This window comes from Alternaria rosae (genome assembly GCF_020736505.1).
Source record: "Alternaria rosae strain MPI-PUGE-AT-0040 chromosome Unknown BKA58scaffold_5, whole genome shotgun sequence".
Classification (NCBI taxonomy): Eukaryota; Fungi; Ascomycota; class Dothideomycetes; order Pleosporales; family Pleosporaceae; genus Alternaria; species Alternaria rosae.
In genome coordinates, this window is record NW_025763574.1 from 2,525,241 (window position 1) to 2,548,984 (window position 23,744).

The window sequence follows — 23,744 nt, forward strand, 5'->3', positions numbered from 1 at the left end:
TTAGACCCGAGTGCAAGATTTTGTCGTCGCATTTCGATTGCGCGCAGTAGCCTTACCGTGGTTGGCAATAATATGGCGAGGAGTGGAGTTGACAGCGGGGAGGGAGTACGCAATGCTGGTGACGCCTCTACAGCTTGCCATCAACAAGAGAGCGCCGAACATCAACAAACCCGACCTCGTCGCATGTAATTCCAGCTACATGGCACGATCGTCTTTTCCAAAGCTTGTAGTGTACTACGCGTTCAATAGCTACCCTCCGGCAAGAACGGCAGAGGGCACACATCTCCACCCGATATCCGATGTTGACATATGTAGAGCAGCACCGTCCCCTTAAGAAACATGCCGTTCCACCTACTTCCCATCAATGATGTCTTTCTCCCACAACCCCGGATCCTGGATTGCTGTCTGGTGTCTCGTGAGTTTGTTGAGCGGGTGGTATGATATGCTATACGTCTGCCTACGCCCTCACAGCTTGCCCAGTAGCAGATGGCATGACCCTTTCTCCAACCCTATGGCACAATGGGCTGCTCTTGATAACCTATACGGAGCGTAAGCATGCATACAAGGCGACGCTGTCTTATTGACCAAGACCAGCATCAGCTGCTTCGAGACATTGGGAGGCAGGCGCATCCCCGATCGGTTCGCTCCACAGATAGCTCTATTTGGTCTCCTCGCTTTTGTCGTGCAGGCAACAAAGCAGATCTTCTACAGTAGGGTTAGTGTTCCTTAGTAGGTGTTGTTCGAAGACAAGACTGAGCGTGGACATAGTCGGAGTGCGATTATCTTCTCAAGACTTCAACGAGCATACCCCTTCTCGTCCTATCTGGTTTGTCGTCAGGTATGCCGGCGGTACAATATATATTCTGAAGTCCACATCAACGCACATCATAGTTATTCGACCTTTCTCATGTCTGCGTGTGCGGCGATATCCTTCTTGAAGGAAATACACGCTGCGTTGATAGACGAACACGTGACCCAGCCAGATCAGACATCTACCACGGAGAAGCCGCCGACACAGGATCCATGATACGCATGCGCAAGATCCTGTTTATCCACCAACCTCTCCACAGTAGTCTTGGATGGTGCTGGCTACGTCCACAGAACCAAAGTTCCCAGGTGCCAAGGGCTGCCCCTCCCCCACCACCCAGCTGCAGCTTCCCCTTCCAGCCAGCTTTGAGCCGCGGGCCTGCCACACTCATCTACGTCACCGATCACGCACTATCCAGGTGCTACAACGCCTAGGCCTACATAACCCACCATGTCTTCAGCCCCCTCCATTGCCGAACTGCAAGCCTACTCTGAGGAGATACAAGCCCTTTACAAGAAACTACCCAACCTCCGCGATCTGCCCGACAACAAAGTCAGCGAGACAGCCGCACTCGAACAAGACGTCAAGAACCTCGACGTGAAAGAAGAGACCCTTGAAGACAAAGTAAACGCCTACGCTCAAGAGTTCCTTTACATCGGCGGCCCGAAATCTCGACTACCGAAGCAACAAGTCACCACATCAACCTAAACAACCATGCCTGACCACCCAATTGAGCAGGGCGCTGCTGGCAGTACGTGGCAATCTCCTCTTACCATCCAACCCATCTTGCAAAATATGCTCGAAACGTAACTGACACATCGCCTCCACAGGCCTTACCGACAAGATCGCAAAGGAGTCCTCCGACTCAACCGCATCCTCGCACGACAACCACGCCGAAGGCGGAAACCTACACGCTGCGGCTCACAAGGCCAACCCGGTATGCTTCTCGCATTCCATTGCTATACAAATGGGTTGGAATGGAAGCTAATGCATTTATAGGGTCCCGTCATGGCCGAGAACATGCCCAAAGCGGAGAGCAAGGAGGACCTCAAGAAGAGGGCTGAGGAGTTGAACAAATAGAGTGTCGAAGGAACACCCGTATGCGGTGATGCATGTTTGGAAGCAATACATATATGCAGTTCTCAAATCTATCTTCCAACCCTACAGTCTGGCATTGCCAGCAATGTGGACCCCGTTCGACAACCGCAGCCCGAAAGGCAGCCCTCTGATGTATCTGTCGGTGTATGCAACTCCATCCATCTCCGCATAAGCTTGGTCGATGTCCTTGTACATGTCGTAGGCGTTCATCTCTTCAATGGTCAACTTCTTCGACTCGTCCTCTACCTTGTAGTTTGACATAGATGTATTGCTGCTGAAGCCTGCGGATGTCTTCGTTAATACTCATTCGCCAAAAGGTCACTGATGCCAAAATGCTTACCAATACGTTCGTTGATGTTGTACGCTGCTTTGGCAGCTGAGGCCTGAACCTTGGTCGCGCGAGGTAGCCTGACTTTCTCGTAGACTGCGAGCGACTCTTGCACGTCTCCCCTGAAGTAGTTCTTGCTGAAGAGAATGCCTAGGGCAGCCGCATCTTCAATCGCCATGCAGGCGCCTTGACTTTGGTGGGGCATCATCTGAGAAACGAAAATCAGTCTCAATGCCTAAGAATGGTTTCACACTGAGGAAATGTTCTCTTACCGGATGCGCAGCATCGCCAATCAACGCGATACAGTTCTTGACAACGTACGGATAAGGCTGGTGAACCCAAAGACGCCACGGTCGTACCTCGATACCAATAGCGAGATGGGCTTTTACCTTCTCATCGAGCTCAGGGTAAGGAGCAAGGAGTTCTTCCACGGGCAAATCGGCGCCTCCCCACGTTTGATTCGCGTAGTCGCCAACCGAGCGAGGGAAGAAGCAGTAATATGAGAGAAGTTCGCCGCCGTTGCAGGGCGAGAGGACGATCTTGTCCCACTTGCCCTCTTGGCCGCCCCAGTACTCTAGTGCGCTGTTGAGGGAGTAGTCTTCGAGTCCAAGTTTTTGGATGTCTTTCCTCATGACGTTTGCGTGGAGGCAACTGGATTCTGCGGGTCGCTTCTCGGGGTTCAGGCCGATGATCTTGCGTGTGACGGAACCGATACCGTCTGCTCCGATGATGAGATCGTGTTGGGCGGAGCTGCCGTTGGAGAATTTGATCAAGCCGGTTGGTATGTCTATACTTTGGCACTACAACCTCTCATTAGCACAGTCATGAGAAGAGAGGCCATGGATCTTACCGGGTGGTTTACTAACAGCTTCACTGGCGTCCCAGCGCCCTCTTCTTGTAGTGCACAGTCCATGAGCATCTTGTGCATGTATTGACGATGAAACATGTTGTAGACATAACCCCACCGCTCCTCGTAATCATCGAGATCGTAAACGCTGACCGGCTCCCCCGTCGTCCAGTCTCGATTGATGAGCTTCTTCAAGACAACAGGATCGCCTTTCTCCACATCAACACCCCATTCGTGTAGCCATCGAGTACCGTTGGCTGCGCAGGAGACGGACGCTCCTGCCTCGCCGGCGAAGTCGTTGCGCTCGTAGATTGTGACGGAGTGGCCTGCTCGACGGAGTGCGATGGCCGTTGATAGGCCACCGATGCCTCCACCAATCACGCCTACACTCAGGGGTCTCCAGCCATTGGCTTCTATCGAGCCCATGGTTCCAAGTTGCACGTCGGTTATATAGAGGGATGAATTGCTGAGGGGCTGGGTATCGTTTGAACAACCGTAGATAATTTCAAGAAGACTGAATGATAAGTATGAGGTTCATGATATTGGAAAATGTCTTTCTAATATACTGTATGAATGCCATGTTCAGCTTGTACTTTGCAGCATTCCGATATGGCTCGAGCCGCTCGGCTGCTGTGATCCTTCCAACTTCGGGACTGTCTTATCTACAGGTGGCTGTGTGGAAGTAGCAAGCACCAATATCTTTGCAGAGTTTACATAGACTGCGGTGATAAGCGTTGCTGTTCATGACCGAAGTTGGAGAAGTTGCGTAGCCGTAGGATGTCTGTGTAACATCAACATGCGATATGTAACCGACACGGAAGTTCCGACGGAAGTCTCGTCGGATCGCTCCAGCGCTCTCTTGCGCAAGTGTACTAGTGCCAGAGGGATCATGATCCTTCCGCCTCAAGTCTTGCCCTCTATTGTACCTAGGTACTTTGGGCATGCTTCGACTTCTCGAAGAAACGTATTCTCCTGTGCCCTTTTCTTCGCAAACATCTATTCCCAGCCTTACTGGACTTGCAGCCATCGACTTTTGATAAACAAGCTTCTTTTTTGCTCCACGAAGCCATCTTTGGAAAGGTCATCGCACTATGTTGGCTCTCGCGCACCACCAATCTGTGCGCTGGTCGTTGAGATCTTCACGTGTACATGGTATTGAATGGCATTCAGATACCATTGTCTCCGTCTGGAAAGTCGTCACACTACTTCTGCTGCGTCAGTGCAATGGGTGGTCTTGCCTGCCCAGGTGTCGGCAGATTTTGCGCCCTAGGAATCCACTTCCGTCGGGGCGTTGCGTCTTGACCCACTCATACGGAACTTGCAAGATAAGGAAGATAACGCCCGGGTGACAAAGTTACTGCGCCCACGGTTGACGGGCTGAAAAGGTAGTGTTTTTCTGGGTGATGCATGATGTTGTCAGACCAAATCTTTTATTCGGCGAGAATGTTAGCGGCGGCGGCACTCGTGGTATATACACTGGCCGCCATCGGCTGTGTTCAACCCAGACCCTCTCTGCACACCCGACTTGAACGTTTCAAAAGACGACTTCCCGACATCTCGTTCTGCTCATAACTCTCTTGACTCCTACGCTATGATTATATGGTATAGCAGGACCTTTCGTCAGGCGGGTATACATTCACGAGGCGTCGCGCCCCCACAATACCGAAGGTCTATATAGGTAGGTGAAAATGAGCGCTAAATTGTTTTCAAAGCTAGCAGGTCTATTGTAGTGTTTCTCCATCAGAGCCCAGGCTGATCTTCCTCAATGAAAATGATACTCAACAAAAAGGTTCTCGATTACAGTGTCGCCGAAATGGTTAATACCCTGGTTGCCAACCGTAGCTGCACCTTGCATGAAAGTAGGACTGATGATCTCGACCGCGTTATCCAGCTCATTGCGCTTGCGCACGACTATGCTACCCGGCAATCCACATACCGTCAGAGTTCGATCATGGACCCTTGTCTCATCTGAGCAAGCGAGTAGGCAGAACGTCCCGGGTCTGGCAGAGATGCTTACGTAGCAAATGCTTCGCCTAAGCTCATTAACCAGGGTACACAGGCAGATCTGAGTTGCCATAAACTTGCGAAACCATCTCGGAACCTTGTTGCCATTCATCCAGAGAGTAAGGTTTGCCTCCAGACTTTCTCTTCTCGACCCGGAAAGAGTTTTACCCCAGTTGGTTCGATCTCTGGGACTTGGCCAAGTAGCTCCCGCGCTAATAGGCAAAAGTTCATGGAATGGCTTCGTATAAAAGACAGCCCAGATCTTGCAGCCTATAGTTCGCGCCCAGTCTGCCCATCGAAGCATGCTTCGAAGATTGTCCAAGTGGGCGCGTTTTTCGTCCGTCTCTAACGCTGTAGCCGTTATCGGGTAAAAAGAGATGCAACCGCAAATAACACCAGTTTCCTTAGCAAGCACCGTCAGGATGCTTTGAGTAGAGTCTAGGGATACAATCTGATGAGCGCGGTGCTTACTGAGTCGGTATTCTGAATCTGGCGGATAGCTTACAGCCATTCCGTGAAGATCGGTTCCTGGGAACCCTGGCACTTCCCGCCAAGTGTTGCTATTGAAGGTAGACCAATCAGGGATCCACGATGGAGTTCCTGGTAGCCGTCGCGCAGCAGCGATATGGAGGAACCGTAGATTGCCAGTCGTTTGGATCAGATGAACAGTGAGCTGACGATAGAGCAAAGGGATCTGTCTCTCCTTCGCGACATCATATTTCGGCGCAGAAAGATCGCTTGCTCCACGCTTGCGTAAGATGGCCCAGATACCGTATGCCATGTCCCTTGGATCAGTAGCTGCTCTCTGGTACAGCGCACCTACTAAGTCGTCGGACGCAGTCTCCTTGATATCGCCTCGATAGCTTTGATACGTGGGGCGTACCGCGAACCAGAAGAACATGAGACAATATACAGTCGCGAAACAACCGATGAACATGAACAAATTCTCAGTCGTGCCCTCAAGTTGAAAACTTACCCCCCACCTAGAATACTTCCGAGCGCAGATAGACACGACACCGAGTAAGAGAGATATCATAGTGAATGCCAGGAGTATACCAGAAAATGTACTCAGCAACCATCTTCGTGTTGAGAGGATTTTCTTAACGATCGTCTCATGCTCGTGAAGAGTATGGAGTACGCTACGTTCCGCCGGTCGATTAATCGATTGTAGGTTCCCCCTGTCAAACACGATTGCCTCCCATGCGATAGCGGCTCTTGGAAAGTATCGAAACGATGTTCTGAGCGAGAGAAGTGTCCACTCGAAATCAGACCACTGGACGTGTTCACTTCCACACACAATCACTGGGTAGGAAGCTAGCAGGATCTCTTGATAAGTCCACAGTCGATTCTTCCATGGCCGGTCGAAAACGTAGACGAGATCTAACCCTGAGACATATTGCACTCTGCGAGTAAACCTAGCTAGTAAAGGCTTGTTGTTCCCTTTCTACGTTAGCCTAATACACTTGGTAGACAGCCGAATTCTTACCCCAAAACGGTTCCGGGTGGTGCGTGAGACTCCAAGAGGAAAGACCAAGACGAAGCGCCGCAATAAAGGGTCGATACTGCGGCGGTCCATCCGGAACAACTTTGACATATCTCTTCAGCCCGCCCTTCGCCAGATATCTCATGACGCGGTCGGATCTTTCATCACCCTCTCCCAGCCACACATAGACTTGCTCAGCCTTTGTATAGATATCTCCCATGAGAGGAAGTTGCCACGATTTCTCCTTTCTTACGTCTTCTTGATCGATGCATATCGCGTCTACCCATATGGTCATGCCTTGGAGCTTCCTACTTAGGTGCCACAAGGCTGAGTAACAATTCTCGCCAACGCCAAAGATAACGCCATCGCACACAAGGTTGCGGGTAGGAGTTGGGTCGCCCCATACGTATGATAGTGCTGTGAACGCGGGGTCAGCGTCGAGATTGATGATGCGTAGAGTGCATTCGACCGGTGTGCCTTCGGTGGCATCTTGGGGGATCGGTCGCACGTCAAGAACGCGTATAGTCTTCGTATGTGCGTCAAGAGCATGTCTTTCGTACACGGCCTGCTTATCTGATGGGTTGAAATCGGCCTTCTCTACACGTAAGACCGCATTGACCATTGTTGGTGGTACACTGAGCGTGCAAGGCTGAGATGTGGGTAACGCAAGACGTCGGAGATAGTATAAAAGCAAGGTGGCAGATCTGCTGCTATAGTGCGTTCAAACGTTCCTCGAAAGTGAAAAGAACAAGCTGTGAGTTAGGGGAATGTAGAAGATGAAGACAGTCAAAAAGTGTACTATTGCGAAGAGCTTCAGCAAGCAAGGCTGAGGAACACTAGTGACCGCCTAGTCTACCTACGTACACGCCACCAGCACTTTACCCCGCGACTGTTGTATAATTAGAACAGTGTGGTTGTCTTTGTGTGTCTCACAATCGTGATCGATCAGTATCCAAATAGACGTATGATCGGGTCGCGTTGATCGACCACTGGGCTTACGGTATGCGCTCTTGCTTCTGTCTTAGGCTACATGTGCCAGCGTGAAGAGTGGCGGACATGAAGCCTCGTCGGAAGAGTTTCTTGAAATAATTCTCCACAGAATCTCGAGATCCAGATCATCATTATCGCGGCCTACGTCGCGGCGACATATAGAACATGGATGCTGTCGACAGAAAGCCGGATCGTGTCGCAGCAGCGTGTCGCGCCTTAGACATGAGTGGAATGGAGTGACGAACATGAATGTTACCATTTTGCAAACAACGAGAGCTTGAAGCCTATCTTATTGTTCTCCCGAGTTGTCTTGCATGGGTCGCGTGCTTTCGATGCCAAAGCTGGCTGCTTATTCGGTGCTCGATTTGCCCATGGGTTCGGTGCTGGGGGCGACGGCGGCGGACGTGAAGGATGCAGTGGAACGCATGCGCCACATCAATCTCTGTGTGCGCGCAATGTTGGAGGAAGGAAGGAATGTAACGTTGTCGCGAGGGCGCTGAAGATCGAAGCAGGCTCATCAGATTCACGCGAAAGTGGAAAATTTGTGCGACAATATAATTGCGTTTTGATTTTCTTCATCAGTTACTTTTGATCATGTTGTCTCATTCATCGTCATCCTTTCTTGGCCGCGGTGGCTTCTGCCCGTAGACCAGTGACCTAAGCTTTCGTCAGTATTGGAACAAACCGGTGGCCAAGAGTGAACAACTTACACTTCCTGATACGCATGAATGCCCCTCGTCCTCAATGCCGTCCTCATATGCGCAAGATAAACCTCTACCTCCTGCTTCGTCCATCCCATGACGGTTGTGAGCAGATACAAACTCCACCCTTCAATACCCTGCTCCCAGCTGATCCTGTTATATTGCCCCAGCTCCTTGAACCGCTTATCCGCAGGCCAGCCACCAACAGGTACCTTCCAGCGATGCTCGACGACGTTTATGAATCCAGCTGCTTCTATGCCTGCGCGTTGTTCGTCGGCTGTGCGAAGCGACTTTCCGAAGCGGTCGCCGAGTTCGAGGGAGAGTTTGCCCCAGCGGTCGTAGATGGAACCGGGGGTTACGGTGCCGTCGTCGGATTTGGGGACGACGGAGAATTCGAGTTGTTCGATGTAGCCGCCGGGCTGAAGGTGGCTTGGGGTGGGGTTAGCATGGTGCTGTTTCCACGTTGTTGGGTGTGGACATACTCATAGCACTCTTTGTAGAAGGCTGGCCAGTCGGCCACGCAGCCGAAGAGGGATCTTATGTGGATGAAGTCGAAGTGGTCTTTCTTGTAAAGCCATGGCTCGGTGAAGTCGTCGATTTCGAAGCGGACATTCGGTGGGACCATGGAAGGTTGGGTGGGACTGAGGTCGGTTCCGAGTACCTGAATTTGTTAGAATGGTGTCGCGAACTATTTTTCGCACGTCTGAACGAACCTCGGCCGATGGAAATCTATCGGCAAAGTCGCTGTTGGTTTCGCGTCAGTTTGTCAGTCGACATGCAAGGACGTGAGACTGACATAGCCCAGATTCCTGACTGGTCAGCTTGTGCGTTCGTCGATCAGGGTATTCCTTGCATACCGGTGCCAGTCCCCAGATCTAAGACGTGCTAGGAAACCCGATCGTCAGCGTAAGGCCAACGGTCATGGTGTCTTGTCTGAATCTAAACGTACCATGGGCTGTTTCGTTATGGGTGCCAGGAACAGCTCGCCATCGAGTAGGAGGAGGCAGATATGATGTCTACCCAGTCGAGTCAATACAAGTCCTTCACCAGATGGGTCGCAGGCCATACACAATATCGAGCTGGTCTGCCGATGTCTCGTCATTCGGCCCCCCTGTGCTCACTTAGGAACAGCATTGGTATTGAACGAGCGGGCAGCCCACAATATGATCCTTCCTTGTATGCATGGTATCGACGGCCGTTGCGGTACTTGTAGTTGTATACGGCCGATTTCAGGGACGTGGTCTCGCTTCGGTCCGTGTCAGAAGGCGGCTGGTTGGCGGGTTCGTCATCCTGGGTAACTTACGATGCCGAATCGTCGCCAAATGCCGAGTCGGTTTCGTCCGAGTCCTATACGCTCGTGTTAGCAACGCGACGATCGTTCGCATGGAGAAACAACTTGCGTGAGCGATCTGGGCTCCAATGTCGGCCATGTTTTATGAGGCGCAAGATGGTTGTCGTAGCGAGAGGTTTGCAGGTATCGGAACAGTGCGAACGAGAGGGTCGCCCTGCCACACTTAGCGTGACCTTTTGTACCGATTGCGACGTTCAGGCCAGCAGCTCGAACTACTGCCTTCGCTCCCGACATCCGTGTGACCGCGGCTCTACGCCGGCGACATGCACGCATGCAGACAGTCGACCGGCCAGACATCCGCGCTATCAGCCAGGTGCTCCGGTTGGCCACGGTCGTCTGCAATCTGGAGAGTTGTCCTTAACGAAGTGGGGATGACGGATACCGTCGTCGACTCGTCTGCCAGAGTTGCGCGAGACTATTGAGGTCAACTTCATCCTCCTACTATCCTCACAGCGCCGGGCGAAGTGTCCCACCAATCAATGCCGATCGTCGAGTCCTTACCCAGCGCAGCGGTACTGCTGTCTGCGGGACTGACAGCCCTGCTTGCCTACGTGCTGTACGCAGTGACCTACAACGTCTACTTCCATCCGCTGGCCAAGTTTCCGGGACCGCCCCTCGCCGGCGCTACGACATACTGGAAAGCATATGTTGAGTGCATCGCAAACCGGTCCTTTTGTCACTTCCTGGTCGAGCTGCATGCGCAATACGGTACGAGAGCCCTGCCACACAGTACACAGAATGTGCAACGCTGACCCGTGTGGTGCGCGACGATAGGCGACGTTGTTCGTATTGGACCCAACGAGGTGTGTGAAGCATCGCGAACATGCAGACACCCCTACCCCACTCTTGTGCCACAACGTGTCGCTGACTATGAGGGCCTAGCTCCACTTTGCCAACCCCCAAGCCTACCACGACATCTACAACAACAAGAATCGCTGGGACAAGGAAGCGACGCTCTACAAGAGCTTTAACGAGGACAGATCTAGCTTCGGCTATCTCACGTATGCCGAGGCCAAAAACCGCAAAGATGTGCTCAATCGCTCCTTTTCGACGGCTGCCATTGAGAGCTCAGAGGGTCTGCTGATGGAGAAGACTAAGGCTCTCTGTGCAGCCTTCGAGCGGCGGAGCAATGCATCCGCAAGTGTTGATCTGTTTTACGCCTTCCGCTGCATGAGTGTAGATGTCATCACGACCTTTTGTTTTGGGAAATCCATCCACGCAGTTGATGAGCCTGACTTCAAGGCACCTATTGTGGTGGCTCTTGATGCGGCGACTCCCGTCGCTATGTACTTCAAGTATTCTGATTTGTTCAAGAACTTCATACTAAAATGCCCGCCTAATCTGTCCAAGAAGCTTAGCCCGTTGACAGCGGGCATGATCGATCTAAACCAGGCATGTTCTTTACTCGCTGAGACAGCAGCCTACTGACATGTTGCAGTTACTCTCTCAGCAGATCAACGAGCTCACTGACGACCCAGAAAAGCTCAAACTTCTTCCTCACAACATGACCATCTACCATCGGCTAATGGATCCGGAAGCGCATCGCGACAAGCGGATTCCATCGGCTGAAAGCTTGTATGAGGAGGCCCAAGCGCTCATGTTCGGTGGCACAGACACCGTCGGCAATACCCTCATGCTCGGCGCTTTCCACCTGCTCAAGCATCCTGACAAGATGCAAAAGCTCAAGTCGGAACTATCCGCGGCATGGCCATCTCTCATCGGAAACGAGCCCATGGTCCGCGATCTCGAAAGGGTACCGTATCTGACTGCGGTCATCAAGGAGTCGCTCAGGCTCTCATCGGGAGTTACCTCTGGCCTTTTGCGCATCGTTCCCGCAGCCGGTGCAACGATAGCGGGAGTCGAGGTGCCGCCGCAAGTATGTCTGCATTTGGCTCTAGGCAAAGGCGTTTGCTGATTGCGTGCTAGACCATTGTATCGTGCGGTAGCACGTTCGTCCACTTCAACGCCGATATTTTTCCAAAGCCAGACGACTTTGTTCCCGAGCGCTGGCTCGATGAGTCTGCGGACTTGGACAAGTGGCTCGTCGCCTTCTCGCGCGGCCCACGTATGTGCCTGGGAATCAAGTGAGTCTGGTCCTCGGTAACTTCAGGTGCGATTCGAAGCTAATATGGTAACTTTTCGCAGTCTGGCTTGGGCGGAGTTGCGCCTCGGCTTCGGCCATGTCTTCCGCAAATTTGACCTGGAGCCCAAGGGGAAACTGTAAGTCAACCAAAGTCTTCTGCTTCGTATACTGTACTAATGACGATGATCAGGCCTGACCAGCTGGTGTGGAGGGATGTGTTCTTGCCGTTCTTCCATGAAGACCATGTACAGGCGTATATGCGACCTGTAAGTGCGTGATAATGTTGTGTCGGACATGGGAGCTGTTGGGGTGGACGAGTCATTTCATAGATTGTGCGAAGACGACAAAGGGATCAGCCGACCGTTGATCGTGGTGCTAGCTAAAGCCTTCCGCCGTCTGGCCTTGCACACGTGTAATTGAGTGCCGATCAGTCGGAGATATGGCACCTGGGCGCAGATCAATATAGTATGAGCTAGTGCATGCCGAGGTGCAAAGGGGGACAGAGCTTTCTGAAAGGAGTTTGTCCAGATCCACAAGAGTGAAAAGGGCATTGTGACTTGGAGCTGTGCCTCTAATCGGCTCATTTGATGTATTGCTGGGAGGGATCTTTCTGCATGGCGTTCCAAAGTGGTGAAGGGTTGCATCAGATAGGGTGATGGAGGAGGTGACGAGGCCTCTTGGTGCATGACATTGCATTAGCTGCGGGTTCTATTGCGGCGTCAGCTACATGCGCGTTTGGTACAAGCGCGAAGCATTTTGGTTCGCCGCCTCGTCCAACCACAGCGCTGAAATGGAAGAATGCGAGAGGACCCCCGCTTGCGGGGACCCTGTTAAAGCAAGGAAGAAATTGGATAGGCGCGGTGCAGTCTGCATTGGTGCAAGAGCGGAAGTCAACAAGGTCTAAGCTTCCAGGTTATTCACTGATATGACATGTTATCCTCTGCAGGTGGGTGTTCAATCTTGCTCGGATGGGATGTGGGGGAGCGGACAGTCAGAACACGAAGGTAGCTGGCGATCATGTCGATCAGCAGCAGCGGTCGAGGGTTTGGAGAGCAGGAGCCAAGGGCGGCGGAAGATTTGGAGCCGATGGAGTCGAGAGTTGGAGCTTGTATGGAAGGCAACCAATATCAGAGGCCGATAAGGTTGGCGATGGCTGCCAATCGGAAGGGCGAACGAGGGCACAGAAGGGCCGACGATTGGCGGGCAGCTGTCCAAGCATGTGCGGCGGAGCGAGACGAGATGAAGGGTGACAGGCGGGCCGCAGAGGCCGGGCAGCTAACCAGGTCGTGGATGCTTGTGATTGTGCACTTCTCAAAGGGCATGCGATCAGCCAAGGGGAAAGCGATGCAGCGATTCAGGCGTCTCAGTTGTCGTGTGGAGAGAGCGGGATGCAGGCTAGCTGGTTAGCGACGCGGGCGCATCGCCTGGCGCAGGCGAGCTAGACCCCGTTGGACTGCCATGAACTTGACTTCTCCCCGCTGAAATACTACATACCTAGGTACACACGACGTAGCATCACGACCGCCTACCGCCTCCCCAGCAGCACAGAGCCCGCCCATTGCCCATCCCTAGCACCCTCTCCAATGTCCCCATTGCGCCTGGGGTCCGCCAGCCGTCGCACACGCCTCCACCTGGGCCCGCCCTCGCTGTGAGCGCCTTCTGTGAGCGCCCTGAGAGCACCCGACCCGCCATGCCCGCCACGGGAGGCAGCAGGGCAGTCCACGCGCCGCCCTCGAAGCCGACAGACAAGGGCAAGATGGCACAGGCCACGCAGCCGCGCAGAGAGAGCAGCGCGGGCACCTCAGCCCAGCGGCCTGGCATCAAGACGCGCGCATACTCGGCTCCCAACGTGCCCAAGAGCGACACCGACGGTGGCAGCGAGCTTGACCGCACCGACGAGGCCAGCGAGGCCGACGAGATTGCCGACGATGCCTTCTTCCAGCGCTACCACTTCCCCCAGCCCACGGCCCTCTCCACCCAGCACGAGGAAGGCGACAGCAGCGCCGAATCCTCGTCCGACACCGAGGGGCCCCTCTCGCCCACCCACCACAAGGACCGCCAGGCCGCCCTCGACGCAGCTTCGGAGCCCTCGACGAGCGTGAGTACGATTGCGTGTTGGGGAGGAACAACCCTAACAATAAGCGTATAGTCTGCCAACAGCGACTCGGCATCAACCATGCAGGACCTCAACATCGCCGTCATCGGCGCGCGGGCTTCGGGCAAGTCGACCTTCATCCGTCGCGCCCTGGGGCTGCCCGACACGGCCACGACGACTTCGTGCTCGCGGCGCATGACCATCGACGGCACCCCCTACATCGTGCGCTTCCTCGAGATGACCTTCAACGACGTGCATGTGGGCGACCGCAGCATCATCAAGTGGCCCGAGACGATACACGACTTTGCAACGCCGCGCATGGACGCCGCCGTTACCCTCTACGACGTCACAAAACACGAGAGCCTGGGCAAGGTCCCGGAGATGCTGAGTGCGTACCCCGCCATCGCGTCAGCCGACGCGCCTCGTACGCGACATGCTGACTGAGTCCAGGCACACTGTCCAAGGCTCACTTGCCCTTTATCCTCGTAGCCTGCAAGTGCGATCAGCACCCCGCCCACCGCGAGGTCGATCCGGCCGTTGTGGAGCAGAAAGCAAAGTCCTTCATTGGAGACGTGAGCGTGTTTCAGACCTCCGAGTCGTCCCCGGAGACGCACCGAGGATGCCTGTCCGTCATCACTCGCGCTGCCATAGCCGCTAAGCGCCGTAAGTGGCTCATTTCCTTTTGTTACACGCCCAATTGCCCATACCCAATGCCCCCCAATGCCCCTCAATGCCCATTCCAGGGTGCAAGTCATTGACCCCCTGCAGCCAGGTCCCAAGCTTCCATGGCGCGGCGCCGGGCCAACTCTTCCGCCGTAAAATCAATGACCCAAAAGGACCTTTGGAGCCGCAAGCACGAGCGGGCTAGCTCGGAGATCTCCATGAGGTTTCAACGGGGTTCTAGCGAGATCAAGGGCCACCGTTATAAGCCCAGCGACGCCAACAAAACTTTTTTCAACGCTGAAGAGTCGCCCGGCTATGATTCGCAAGAGTCTGATGACCAGGACTCGGACGCCGGCCAAAGCATCATGTCGGTGAAGCCGTCGGATGAGAATGGCTACACCTTCGAGCAGCTGGTCGACCGACTCCTCGCCCAGCCCATGTCCAAGAACGACTCCAAGTTCGTCTCCGTCTTCCTGGCCCTGTATCGGAGATTCGCAACCCCGGGCCAGCTACTAGAAGCCATCATCAAGCGCTTCGAGTCGCAGAATAAGGAAAAAGAACTGCCCATGATCCGCATCATTGCCCAGCTCCGTTACCTGTCGATATTGCAACACTGGGTGTCCTACTATCCCGGTGACTTCGCATACCCAACCACCCGTCGACTGATTCGGAGGTTTGCTTCGTCCTTGGCCTTGAACCGCGAGTTCTCCGTCGCCGCAACGGAGATTATCCGCGATCTTGAGATGGTCACTGAGGATGACGACACCGACTGGGCATGCAGCGACCGCCAACGAGCCCAGAACGAAAACATACCGACGTTCCACAATAACGTCCTGGACGAAGACTCCGACGAGGACGAGTTTTCAAGAGCACTCGGCCACATGTCTATGAGCAGTTCGGCGCGGAATTCAGTTGCCCGTAGCAGCGTGACTGGCGGTGCTTCATCAACCAACGGCTCCATGAGCTCATCGCAGATTCTGCTCACCCAAGTCGAGAAGAACGAACGACTCGCTCGACAATTAGAACCCAATCCAATCAAGCCCATGTCCAAGATCCAGTGGCACCAGCTTATGGGTGAATCGGACGAAGCCATCGCAAAGGAACTCACCCGGATAGATTGGATCATGTTCTCCTCGGTGCGACCACGCGATCTTGTACGTCACGTCAGCTTGAATGCCGAAGAGAAGAAGCGATGCAAGAATCTCGAAAACGTAACACGCATGACCGAGCACTTCAACCACGTCGCCTACCTCGTCACCAACTACATCCTCCTACGCGACAAGCCCAAGCACAGGGCGCTCATGATGGAGAAGTGGATGAAGATTGCACGACAACTTCGGAAACTCAACAACTACAACATGCTAGGTGCTGTCATGGCAGGTATCAACGGCACAGCAATTGGACGACTGGTAGCAACTCGGGAGCTGGTCCCTCAAGCCACCAACCAAGACTTCTGGAAGCTCGACATCCTCATGGGCCAGACCAAGTCGCACTCCGCATACCGGCTGGCGTGGGAGAACAGTTCCGGCGAGCGCATACCATATATCCCACTACACCGCCGCGACCTCGTATCGGCTTCGGAAGGCAACTCAACCTTCGTCGGCGACAAGAAGAAGACAGACTCCGCATTCGCCCCCCACCCAGGCGTCAGCGTCCTGGAAAGCGTCGTAGGGAAACGCGACAGCCGAGAGCCACCGCCAGGCGGGGTCGTCGGCAAGGAGCGGATAAACTGGCGGAAGTTTGAGATCATGGGCGAAGTCATCGTTGGAGTACAACGCGCGCAAGGTACTCCGTATCCGAACTGGCACAGGTGCGAAGAGATTCGAAATCTAATCTTGGATATCAAGATCAACAAAGACGACGAAGTAAGTCTTCATCACCTATAGCACCTCCAGTGTACTAACGTCGTCCAGGAACTCTACGAGCGCAGCACCCATCTCGAGGCGGGCAGAGCCGACGAGAAGAGCAGGATCGCAAGATGGTTCCGAGAGCGTTAGTGCTTCTCTTCTTACTTACCCACCCATTCCTAGCGCGCAGCTTTTCTTATCTTCATCTTTCATGTTGAGATCAGATAAGCTAAGTGCAGGTCTTTGACTACAGCCGGGCGTCTATCCTTGCCCTCGTTGCCCTCCCTGCCTCCAGCGCAAAACTACCAAGCCGCCGCGAGCACTACCAACTTTGTGCGAATCTGAGCACACACCACATCCACACCATCTACAACACGTCGCATCTACACCACATCGCATCTCGGACTATCTACACTACATATACCCATTTATCCCGGAGCGGACTGCATTTTTATAACGACACTGCTTTTGTTTGCATCCAAACATTATGATTGCCATTCATCTGCTATCGTCGACATCTTTCTATTTGTTCTGGCTTCGTTGCACGATACCTCATATCCTTATTGGCGTTCTTCTATATAGCGGGGCAACTACCACACGGTTACGTTATCATCTTCTTTTGTTGCAGGCTGGCGGTGGTGGGACAGCGCCTACATGGCGGAAAAGGCATGTGTAGTATTGAGAGCAGGTGGGACTGGCTATATCAATACGAACCGTTTTTGATCGATTGTTGAAGGTTTTGCCGTGATGAGGCTTATGGTGAATGCGTGATGTTGGTGTTGTGGAGAGTGGGCTGCGAAGGATAACCTTGGAACGAATCATAGGCGACAAAAGTGATGAGTGGCTGGCCGTAGCAGGCAGCAGCTACTCAGGCCCACCGCTAGACGCCCATCGCTCCTACAACAGCATGTCGCCAAGGGCCACAGCTCTTCAAAGCCTCTTTTCATCTTGAGCTACATTTTGCAGTGTCTATGTTATCATTCCGCTAGTCTTTCGGCTCTTGCACCGTGCGAGCCTCGCCTGCAGCCTGCGGGTCACAGACAGCACTCAGCGAACCACGTCAACACTATCGCAATCATCCCGCGTGCGAAAGCGCATTCTCCAAGATCAGCCTGATCCAAAACTAGGCTCAGTTCTCAGTTGGGGTCGAGTTCTCCTCTTCGCATCCTGGGTGTTACTACCTCCAGCTCAGCCGCGGAAGTCGGGAGCAAGACAGCTTATACTGCACATCACAACAACACTACGTTACGTCAAGAAGCTCCGTTCTCTGAGCATAGGAAACATCGGTCCTTCTTGAGTCTGTCTCTCTAATTCCATCCATCTGGATTCATTGTTCAAGACGAGATGCCCTTGTGACAGAGCACCTACTCTCCCACGCCTCCATCAGCTTATTTCCAACTTCTGAGCCTAAGCTCAAGACCGACTTGCTAGACTGTCACTGCTCGTACTTCAGATTACAACAACGGACAGCGAAGCGATGTATCCAACTGGTCAAAACAAATTCGTGTATGAGCCGTTGGTCAATTCAAATTCAGTGCGCCTGCTCAGAGTAATAGCGATGGACGGCCATAGTCAGATCCAAGTTCAGCTGTGGGAAGACACAGAGGGTGCAGCATACAAATGCCTTTCGTACACGTGGGAAGACCAATCTGAAACCTACCCAATCTGGGTAAATTACCAAGAGATGCCCTACCCAACTTCGGTAAATTACCAAGAGATGCAAGTCGGAAAAAATCTTTATGACTTCCTGGAAGTTGCGAGCCACATTTCTAATGACTACTTTTGGATCGACGCGCTTTGTATCAATCAGAGCGATGATGTCGAGAAGAGTCTGCAGGTGCAGCGGATGGGAGATATCTACAAGAACGCCAAAGAGGTCTGCGTGTGGCTTGGTAATGGCAAAGAGAATCGTATCCCACACCTTTTTTGGCAGATGGAGCGTGCAATTGCTGCCTCGAATAGTAGTCGCTATGAGAAGCGGAAAGGTCTCGTAGGTGTTGGGCCGACTGGTTGGAGAAGGTACGGTGAGGCATGGTTCCCGGTAGACACGGCATCACCTGTTAGCTCCAACGACGGGTGCTTCAAGAACAGGAATGATCTCTTCGATATCTGTACGACTGATTTGGCAAATCACCCTTACTGGAACCGCGCCTGGACTGTTCAGGAGCTATTATCGGTCCGGAGTCCGCAACGGATCTTCCTTTGTAGCAGGGCAGAAACGCGCGCTTTGGAAGAGCTTTTACATTACTGTCAGGATGATCCACGGCTGAGGAGGATTGAGACCTTACTGAAAGGGACCTACTTCCGCCACGGTTCTGCAATACCCTTCTGGTTCATTTTTTACCAGCTCGGTCGCACGCTGGAATGCCGCGATCCTCGAGATCGCATCTACAGTCTACTGTCTGTGACAGGGCAGGAGAGATTTACAGTCGATTATAGTGAGAGTACCGTCGGGTTATTCTTTAGGACGGCCACCCATTTTTCAGCGTGGGGCTGTCCTTATCTTTTAACGTTGTTGTGGTATGCGCTCGGAGTCACGCGCGAGAGTGTCGAGGACGCTTTCAAGTTTAGCCTTGGATACCAAGTGTCGATTCCTATGCGCGCGACGAACTATGCTCGCGGACTGAACTTACGAAAACGATGTCGCCCGCGGGGTGGTTCCCCCCATTGGCGTGCTCAAATCAAGGGCTGTACATCTCGCGATATACTGCTCTGTCCGAGCACAAATGTTGGAGTACCGCGGAGAATCGGTGAAGAGATATTCGATCAAGAGAACATACATGTTGTAATACGACGTGGATCCAAAAACGCTATTTCCCTGTCACTCCATACTCATAGCTTTGGAGTGCTTCCCTACTCTAAGCAGATGGAGCTGTGGTTTGACAAGGATGGAATTGAGAGTAGGATAACCAATTGGAAAGACGCTCTACGGTATGCTGGTCTATGTCGAAGCGACATTGGGTTCAACGACGATGAAAACAAGGACGACGGAATCATGGACTCATGGAAGTTGAACCCACATTTCACCCTCAAGATGACTCACGAGTACCCGATTGCCTGCGTGGCTTTCATGGAATCTCAAGGAAAAGAGGCTATCAAGAAGAGTCTCCAGAATCTCGAAACTGGTCTTAGGAAATATGGCGATGACAGCATCCGCGGGCTGTTGTCGGCCACAGCGGACTTCGGCACAACCTCGTAGACTAGACAATACATCCAGCATATATTACGCAACATGTATGACGAGGCATTACGCGGATGGTGGGCTGGACCCCAGGCAAAGTCAAGTGCTCTCGGTAGGCTTTAAACTGATTAGCCGTTGCTCCATTACACGCGACCAAATCCACGTATACGCCTAGATAGTGGCTTTGTAGTTGTAGGCCTTGGGGAGCGAGCGATCAAACTCAAATTCAGATGAGGACATGACTGGCAATGTTCACGGACCGGAAGAAGTAGTGGTCACCCCACTGTGCTTGAAGCACTTGTCCGCGGACATCGGCGCAGACCACAGCAGACTTGATTACCATAGAGGCTATATCTGAGGCGATCAATATCACATGCATTTGCGTGAGTTAACAGGAGGAAACTTTCTTATTCATGGTATCGTGCACTTTAAATAGAGATGATCGAATCTTAGCTACGCGGTCGAAGCAGTCTATATCGTCAGTTCCGCCAACTTAACATCCACCAACGAAGTTTTCGAACCCGACGCACTATCAACCCTCGATGTCTTCATCAGCGCAACCCCCGTCAGCGCATCCTCCATGCCACCGAGCAGACTCGCCGCCTGCTCCTTATCCCAATAGCTCTCGTTGAAGCAGACGCTGAGGACGAGTTGGCCCTCCCAGATCCACGTGTGCACCATCATGCGCATGGTTAGGGTCTCGGCGCCGAGCCAAAAGTCCTTGACTTTGACAAGCCCGTCGCCGATGTTCTTGCTGACCTGCTCGTCTACTTCGCCCAGGAAAGCAAAACGCGGCTGCGGTGATCCATCCGCCTCGCACTTCTTCGCGTACACAGTCTCTTCGAGGCGCTGGTGGAAGAATGGCGACGACGGGAGGTACGGTGCGTAGCCGGCAGCATAGACGGGTGCGAGTTGCGAGTAGTAGGAGTCGAAGTCGGTTTCTGGCGAGACGATGACTTCCGTGGTGATGACGCTGGTGTAGCTTGTGGGCGAATTCTCTGGTGCTGCGCCTTCTGGGATCAGAGTGCGGAGATTGGAGTGGAAAGACGCCATGAAGCTTCGCGCTTCCTTTGTTTGTGCGAGTTTGGCAACGGAACTGATGAGGGCGGCGTGCAGAGCGACGTCGATGGCGAGAGCGCGAGTCTCGCAACTATCCATGACGGTCTTTGTGTCGCGTTTGGACAACTTAACGAACTGTCGCTGAGTGTATCCCGGTCTCTGCGATTTCATAGTGGGTGTCAGCTCCAGGGCTGGCTTGTGAGGCTCTAGTGCTGCGAGACGGCTTTCGGCTTGCGCCTCAATCTCTGGTGTCTTCGCATGCCCGATACCGAGTGTCAGTTCCATGCTCGGCGTCAGGTTCTTGGCACACCCTCCAAAGACTAGGTTGGGGTTCATGTTTGCCAGGGATTCGACGAGGTGGTTGAGGCAGAAGATTGCGCCGCGGGCGTCGACGCGGTAGTGAGGGGACCAAATCATGACTTCGGATGTGTCGGGAAGGAAGTAGCACATCATCTGTTCGTTCCTTGGAATTCGACCCAACAGTTCATCAACAGTCTTACCCTCCGCGACGGAGAATGTGGCCGAAACCCACAAGGCGATGGAAGGTTCGTCTCCGACGCGGTAGATGTATCGACCGTTGTATGGGAAAGCGGCAATCTCCGGATGGTTGTAGCGCACTTGTTTCCAAGCAGTCCGGAGGTAGGCAGCAGGATCTTTGATGTCGGGATGGAATTCGAGTTTGGCAACGGCGTTCTTGGCCCAGTTGTCGCGGCCGATGGCGTTGGGAACATTGCGGGTGAGTATGTTAATCCTCTCGAGGTAGGTTTGCGCGCGCTCCCATCGCCCTGGTCGGGTCTCTTTCCAGGTAGCGTCCTCCATGAGTGTTGGTTATAACAGGAGTTGGAGTTGATAGAGGAGTAAGAGTCAAAAGAACAGTCGAAGTCTAAAGAGCAGTCGGAGCCAAGAAAGAATTAGGATTCGAGAGAGGAGTACGAGTCAAGAGAGGAAGAGACAAGAGATGTTAAGAATAATTAAGATAGCTCAAGACTTGGAGGGACAAGTGTGCAACTGTAGCCGACCGATATTCCCGCACTCTGGGGTGTGGTCTCACATATATAGTTAAGTGGGCCGCCGTTACGAGCGTGGAGTTCAAGCTGCGGGTATCGAACGATTCCAGCGGCGTTACATCGGTGTAGAGATCCGGAAGCGCTAGTGCTGGCGAAGAGGTTCTTTCACCGTTGATACCAGAAAGCCGAGTTCAGCTTGGGCGAAGACAACTTGGGAAGGGCCTTTTCCTGCAGCCACCAAATACACTTGACCTGAGGCATGACCTTCCAGTGGAAGCGACGCTCTACGCTTGTGTGCACGGGCGCACTTCAGGTTTCGAGCTTTGTGCGTTCTGGACGAGTCTGGGTCGTGATGTCTCGACATATAGCCAAGGATGCGGGTCGAGGCGAACGGCCCGCTGCAAGCTACGTCTGACTTTCCGCATCGCGCATCGCCGTCGTCATAGTTGCTTTTGTTCGCGTTGAGGGCTTTCAACTCATTGCTGTGTAATAGGAAGACTCTGTCAATAATTAGACATGAGCCTGCATCGTGGATAACGAAGGTTGATTGTAAGCCCGATCATAGTTCCATGCGTAGAGTGACCTAGACGCCGTTAGCGTATCTACTTCAAACTTTATGGAAATGTTCGCACTAACAAACCGGAATTCCACGATCTGTGGAAACCGACTTTGTGCGACAGATCGTGGGCTGAAGAGGGTTTGTAGAGAAGAGTCGTGAGAGCAATAGTGTTAGCAGACACCATCGAAGTACCATGTCCGTGCACCATGTCAAATAATGCGTCGCACGCAACGCGGCGCTCTGTACTCTTGAGGACTTGTGAGGTCTTAGTAGAGCACTAAGTGAGTGTAATCAGGAGGGATACAAAAGGGTGACATATAGCTGAGTCGAAGGCCCGCACCAAAGTGTTAACGATGACGAGTAGAATGAACAGCAAGAGGAGGAAGAGTGTGGTTGTGTGTGTGATACAGATTTAGGATATCAATTAGGTTCGACAGGCAACGTAGCGCGCGCCAACACGGTGGTGAGGCGTGGACACCAACGTACGTCATAGCGTCGATGCGTACAGCTAGCTGCTTCTTTGAAACACCCGTAGACTGCCATTATCGATAGCGGCAACGCCGAGGTGAGCACCAACAACCCAACGAGTGCACCACCTACGTACATCGCGACGCATACATGTGCCTCCTTTTGCCGACTAGACCGATCCGCGCCCGACAGAGAAGTGATATACGAATGCGAAGTCAGCGACCACGGTCATCCTGTGCGCGTCGCAACGCCCTTCATACTCGCACTGACCCCAGGGCAGGGACTGGACTACGAGCCCCCATACTCCACCGTCCACTACTAGTCGCTATGGCCTTCGCAACGGTTTCTAATGGCCTCCACAACATACCGTGATGCCCGGCGAAGCCGAACCCTTTATCCATCGGACATCCCAAGACCAAGGATCTGAGAGATGCTTTGCGCGCTGCGCAAGACACATCCGCAAGACGCATTGCTTCCCAGTCTCGTGCACTTACCCATGGGTCAACCCGAAAGAACTGAGCGCTCGACTCCGTGTCCGCCCTACACGCCGGTTCTCGACGAAGTATAGGTTCTACGCTCCAAAACTCTTGGTCGAGTTCCTTGGTGCCGAGATATCGCAAACGTAGGAACAGCATGTACCATTTCACAAGTCTGAGTTCCTACCATGGCCGATGCGCATCTGCGTGCCCTCTCAACTACCGTGGTCTTATGGATCAACACCAACCGCCGCCTTCTGACTACGTTCCGGTGCATCTATTGACACACATTGACAACGGAATAGACGCGGATACAATTGCACTGGTGTGCGCAATGTAAACTGCACCTGGATACTGATGTCACCTAGAGCATGGCGAACCCTTTCTCTTCGGCGCGATGCACTCCCCGTATGCCTCCACGAACTTCCCAAGAACGCGCGATCGAATATGCCCCACGGTGCACGACAGGAAGACAACGTCGCGATAGAATCGACAATATGAGCAATGCGGCCAGCAACCACCTACTGGTCAACATCTGTGCGAAGAAGTCATTAGTCTCCTACAACGCTGCCAGGGTATAATGAACGATGGAAAATGGCACTGGAATGTCTACATAGAGTCTGAAAATACACTCGTCGGGTCATTGCTGCCCACGTCGGCCTTGTCGCTATTGATGAAGGTTGTGCTCCAATCCTT

At 53.2% G+C, this 23,744-nt stretch overlaps 9 protein-coding genes across 9 annotated transcripts; 5 read left to right on the forward strand and 4 right to left on the reverse strand.

The window, feature by feature from the left end:
* The first annotated feature begins 149 nt into the window (after positions 1 to 149).
* BKA58DRAFT_185053 (uncharacterized protein) lies at positions 150 to 973 on the forward strand. The gene is made up of 3 exons (XM_046165461.1): positions 150 to 549; positions 595 to 715; positions 769 to 973. The coding sequence occupies exons 1-3, from the start codon at positions 365 to 367 to the stop codon at positions 865 to 867; spliced, it is 405 nt and encodes a 134-aa protein (XP_046025692.1). The 5' UTR covers positions 150 to 364; the 3' UTR covers positions 868 to 973.
* Positions 974 to 1,258: 285 nt separating this feature from the next.
* Positions 1,259 to 1,888, forward strand: BKA58DRAFT_440368 (uncharacterized protein; the record flags this gene model as incomplete). The annotated part of the gene is made up of 4 exons (XM_046173743.1): positions 1,259 to 1,498; positions 1,547 to 1,559; positions 1,639 to 1,745; positions 1,808 to 1,888. 4 exons carry the CDS (start codon positions 1,259 to 1,261, stop codon positions 1,886 to 1,888), a joined length of 441 nt encoding a protein of 146 aa, XP_046025693.1.
* Positions 1,889 to 1,969: 81 nt separating this feature from the next.
* On the reverse strand, positions 1,970 to 3,507 carry BKA58DRAFT_316469 (uncharacterized protein; the record flags this gene model as incomplete). Its single annotated transcript, XM_046167583.1, has 4 exons — positions 1,970 to 2,187; positions 2,247 to 2,442; positions 2,507 to 3,034; positions 3,085 to 3,507. The coding sequence occupies 4 exons, from the start codon at positions 3,505 to 3,507 to the stop codon at positions 1,970 to 1,972; spliced, it is 1,365 nt and encodes a 454-aa protein (XP_046025694.1).
* A 968-nt stretch (positions 3,508 to 4,475) lies between these two features.
* Positions 4,476 to 7,320, reverse strand: BKA58DRAFT_458470 (heterokaryon incompatibility protein-domain-containing protein). Its single transcript, XM_046174670.1, has 2 exons — positions 6,572 to 7,320; positions 4,476 to 6,471 (listed from the first exon to the last, which is right to left on the reverse strand). The coding sequence occupies exons 1-2, from the start codon at positions 7,188 to 7,190 to the stop codon at positions 4,844 to 4,846; spliced, it is 2,247 nt and encodes a 748-aa protein (XP_046025695.1). The 5' UTR covers positions 7,191 to 7,320; the 3' UTR covers positions 4,476 to 4,843.
* A 782-nt stretch (positions 7,321 to 8,102) lies between these two features.
* On the reverse strand, positions 8,103 to 9,804 carry BKA58DRAFT_361980 (S-adenosyl-L-methionine-dependent methyltransferase). The gene is made up of 11 exons (XM_046168798.1): positions 9,660 to 9,804; positions 9,563 to 9,606; positions 9,420 to 9,505; positions 9,328 to 9,370; positions 9,209 to 9,275; positions 9,117 to 9,144; positions 9,056 to 9,068; positions 8,973 to 9,003; positions 8,742 to 8,920; positions 8,269 to 8,688; positions 8,103 to 8,215 (listed from the first exon to the last, which is right to left on the reverse strand). Exons 1-11 carry the CDS (start codon positions 9,687 to 9,689, stop codon positions 8,161 to 8,163), a joined length of 996 nt encoding a protein of 331 aa, XP_046025696.1. The 5' UTR covers positions 9,690 to 9,804; the 3' UTR covers positions 8,103 to 8,160.
* Positions 9,805 to 9,960: 156 nt separating this feature from the next.
* Positions 9,961 to 11,906, forward strand: BKA58DRAFT_385924 (cytochrome P450 monooxygenase-like protein). The gene is made up of 6 exons (XM_046170414.1): positions 9,961 to 10,318; positions 10,385 to 10,413; positions 10,493 to 11,002; positions 11,049 to 11,486; positions 11,537 to 11,830; positions 11,884 to 11,906. The coding sequence occupies exons 1-5, from the start codon at positions 10,090 to 10,092 to the stop codon at positions 11,696 to 11,698; spliced, it is 1,368 nt and encodes a 455-aa protein (XP_046025697.1). The 5' UTR covers positions 9,961 to 10,089; the 3' UTR covers positions 11,699 to 11,830; positions 11,884 to 11,906.
* A 1,336-nt stretch (positions 11,907 to 13,242) lies between these two features.
* On the forward strand, positions 13,243 to 16,678 carry BKA58DRAFT_185218 (ras guanine nucleotide exchange factor domain-containing protein). Its single transcript, XM_046165464.1, has 5 exons — positions 13,243 to 13,791; positions 13,843 to 14,176; positions 14,239 to 14,451; positions 14,557 to 16,316; positions 16,365 to 16,678. Exons 1-5 carry the CDS (start codon positions 13,384 to 13,386, stop codon positions 16,446 to 16,448), a joined length of 2,799 nt encoding a protein of 932 aa, XP_046025698.1. The 5' UTR covers positions 13,243 to 13,383; the 3' UTR covers positions 16,449 to 16,678.
* A 1,178-nt stretch (positions 16,679 to 17,856) lies between these two features.
* On the forward strand, positions 17,857 to 19,497 carry BKA58DRAFT_440373 (heterokaryon incompatibility protein-domain-containing protein; the record flags this gene model as incomplete). Its single annotated transcript, XM_046173744.1, has 1 exon — positions 17,857 to 19,497. The coding sequence occupies one exon, from the start codon at positions 17,857 to 17,859 to the stop codon at positions 19,495 to 19,497; it is 1,641 nt and encodes a 546-aa protein (XP_046025699.1).
* A 393-nt stretch (positions 19,498 to 19,890) lies between these two features.
* Positions 19,891 to 21,357, reverse strand: BKA58DRAFT_411883 (uncharacterized protein; the record flags this gene model as incomplete). Its single annotated transcript, XM_046172322.1, has 2 exons — positions 19,891 to 19,905; positions 20,041 to 21,357. The coding sequence occupies 2 exons, from the start codon at positions 21,355 to 21,357 to the stop codon at positions 19,891 to 19,893; spliced, it is 1,332 nt and encodes a 443-aa protein (XP_046025700.1).
* Positions 21,358 to 23,744: the final 2,387 nt, after the last annotated feature.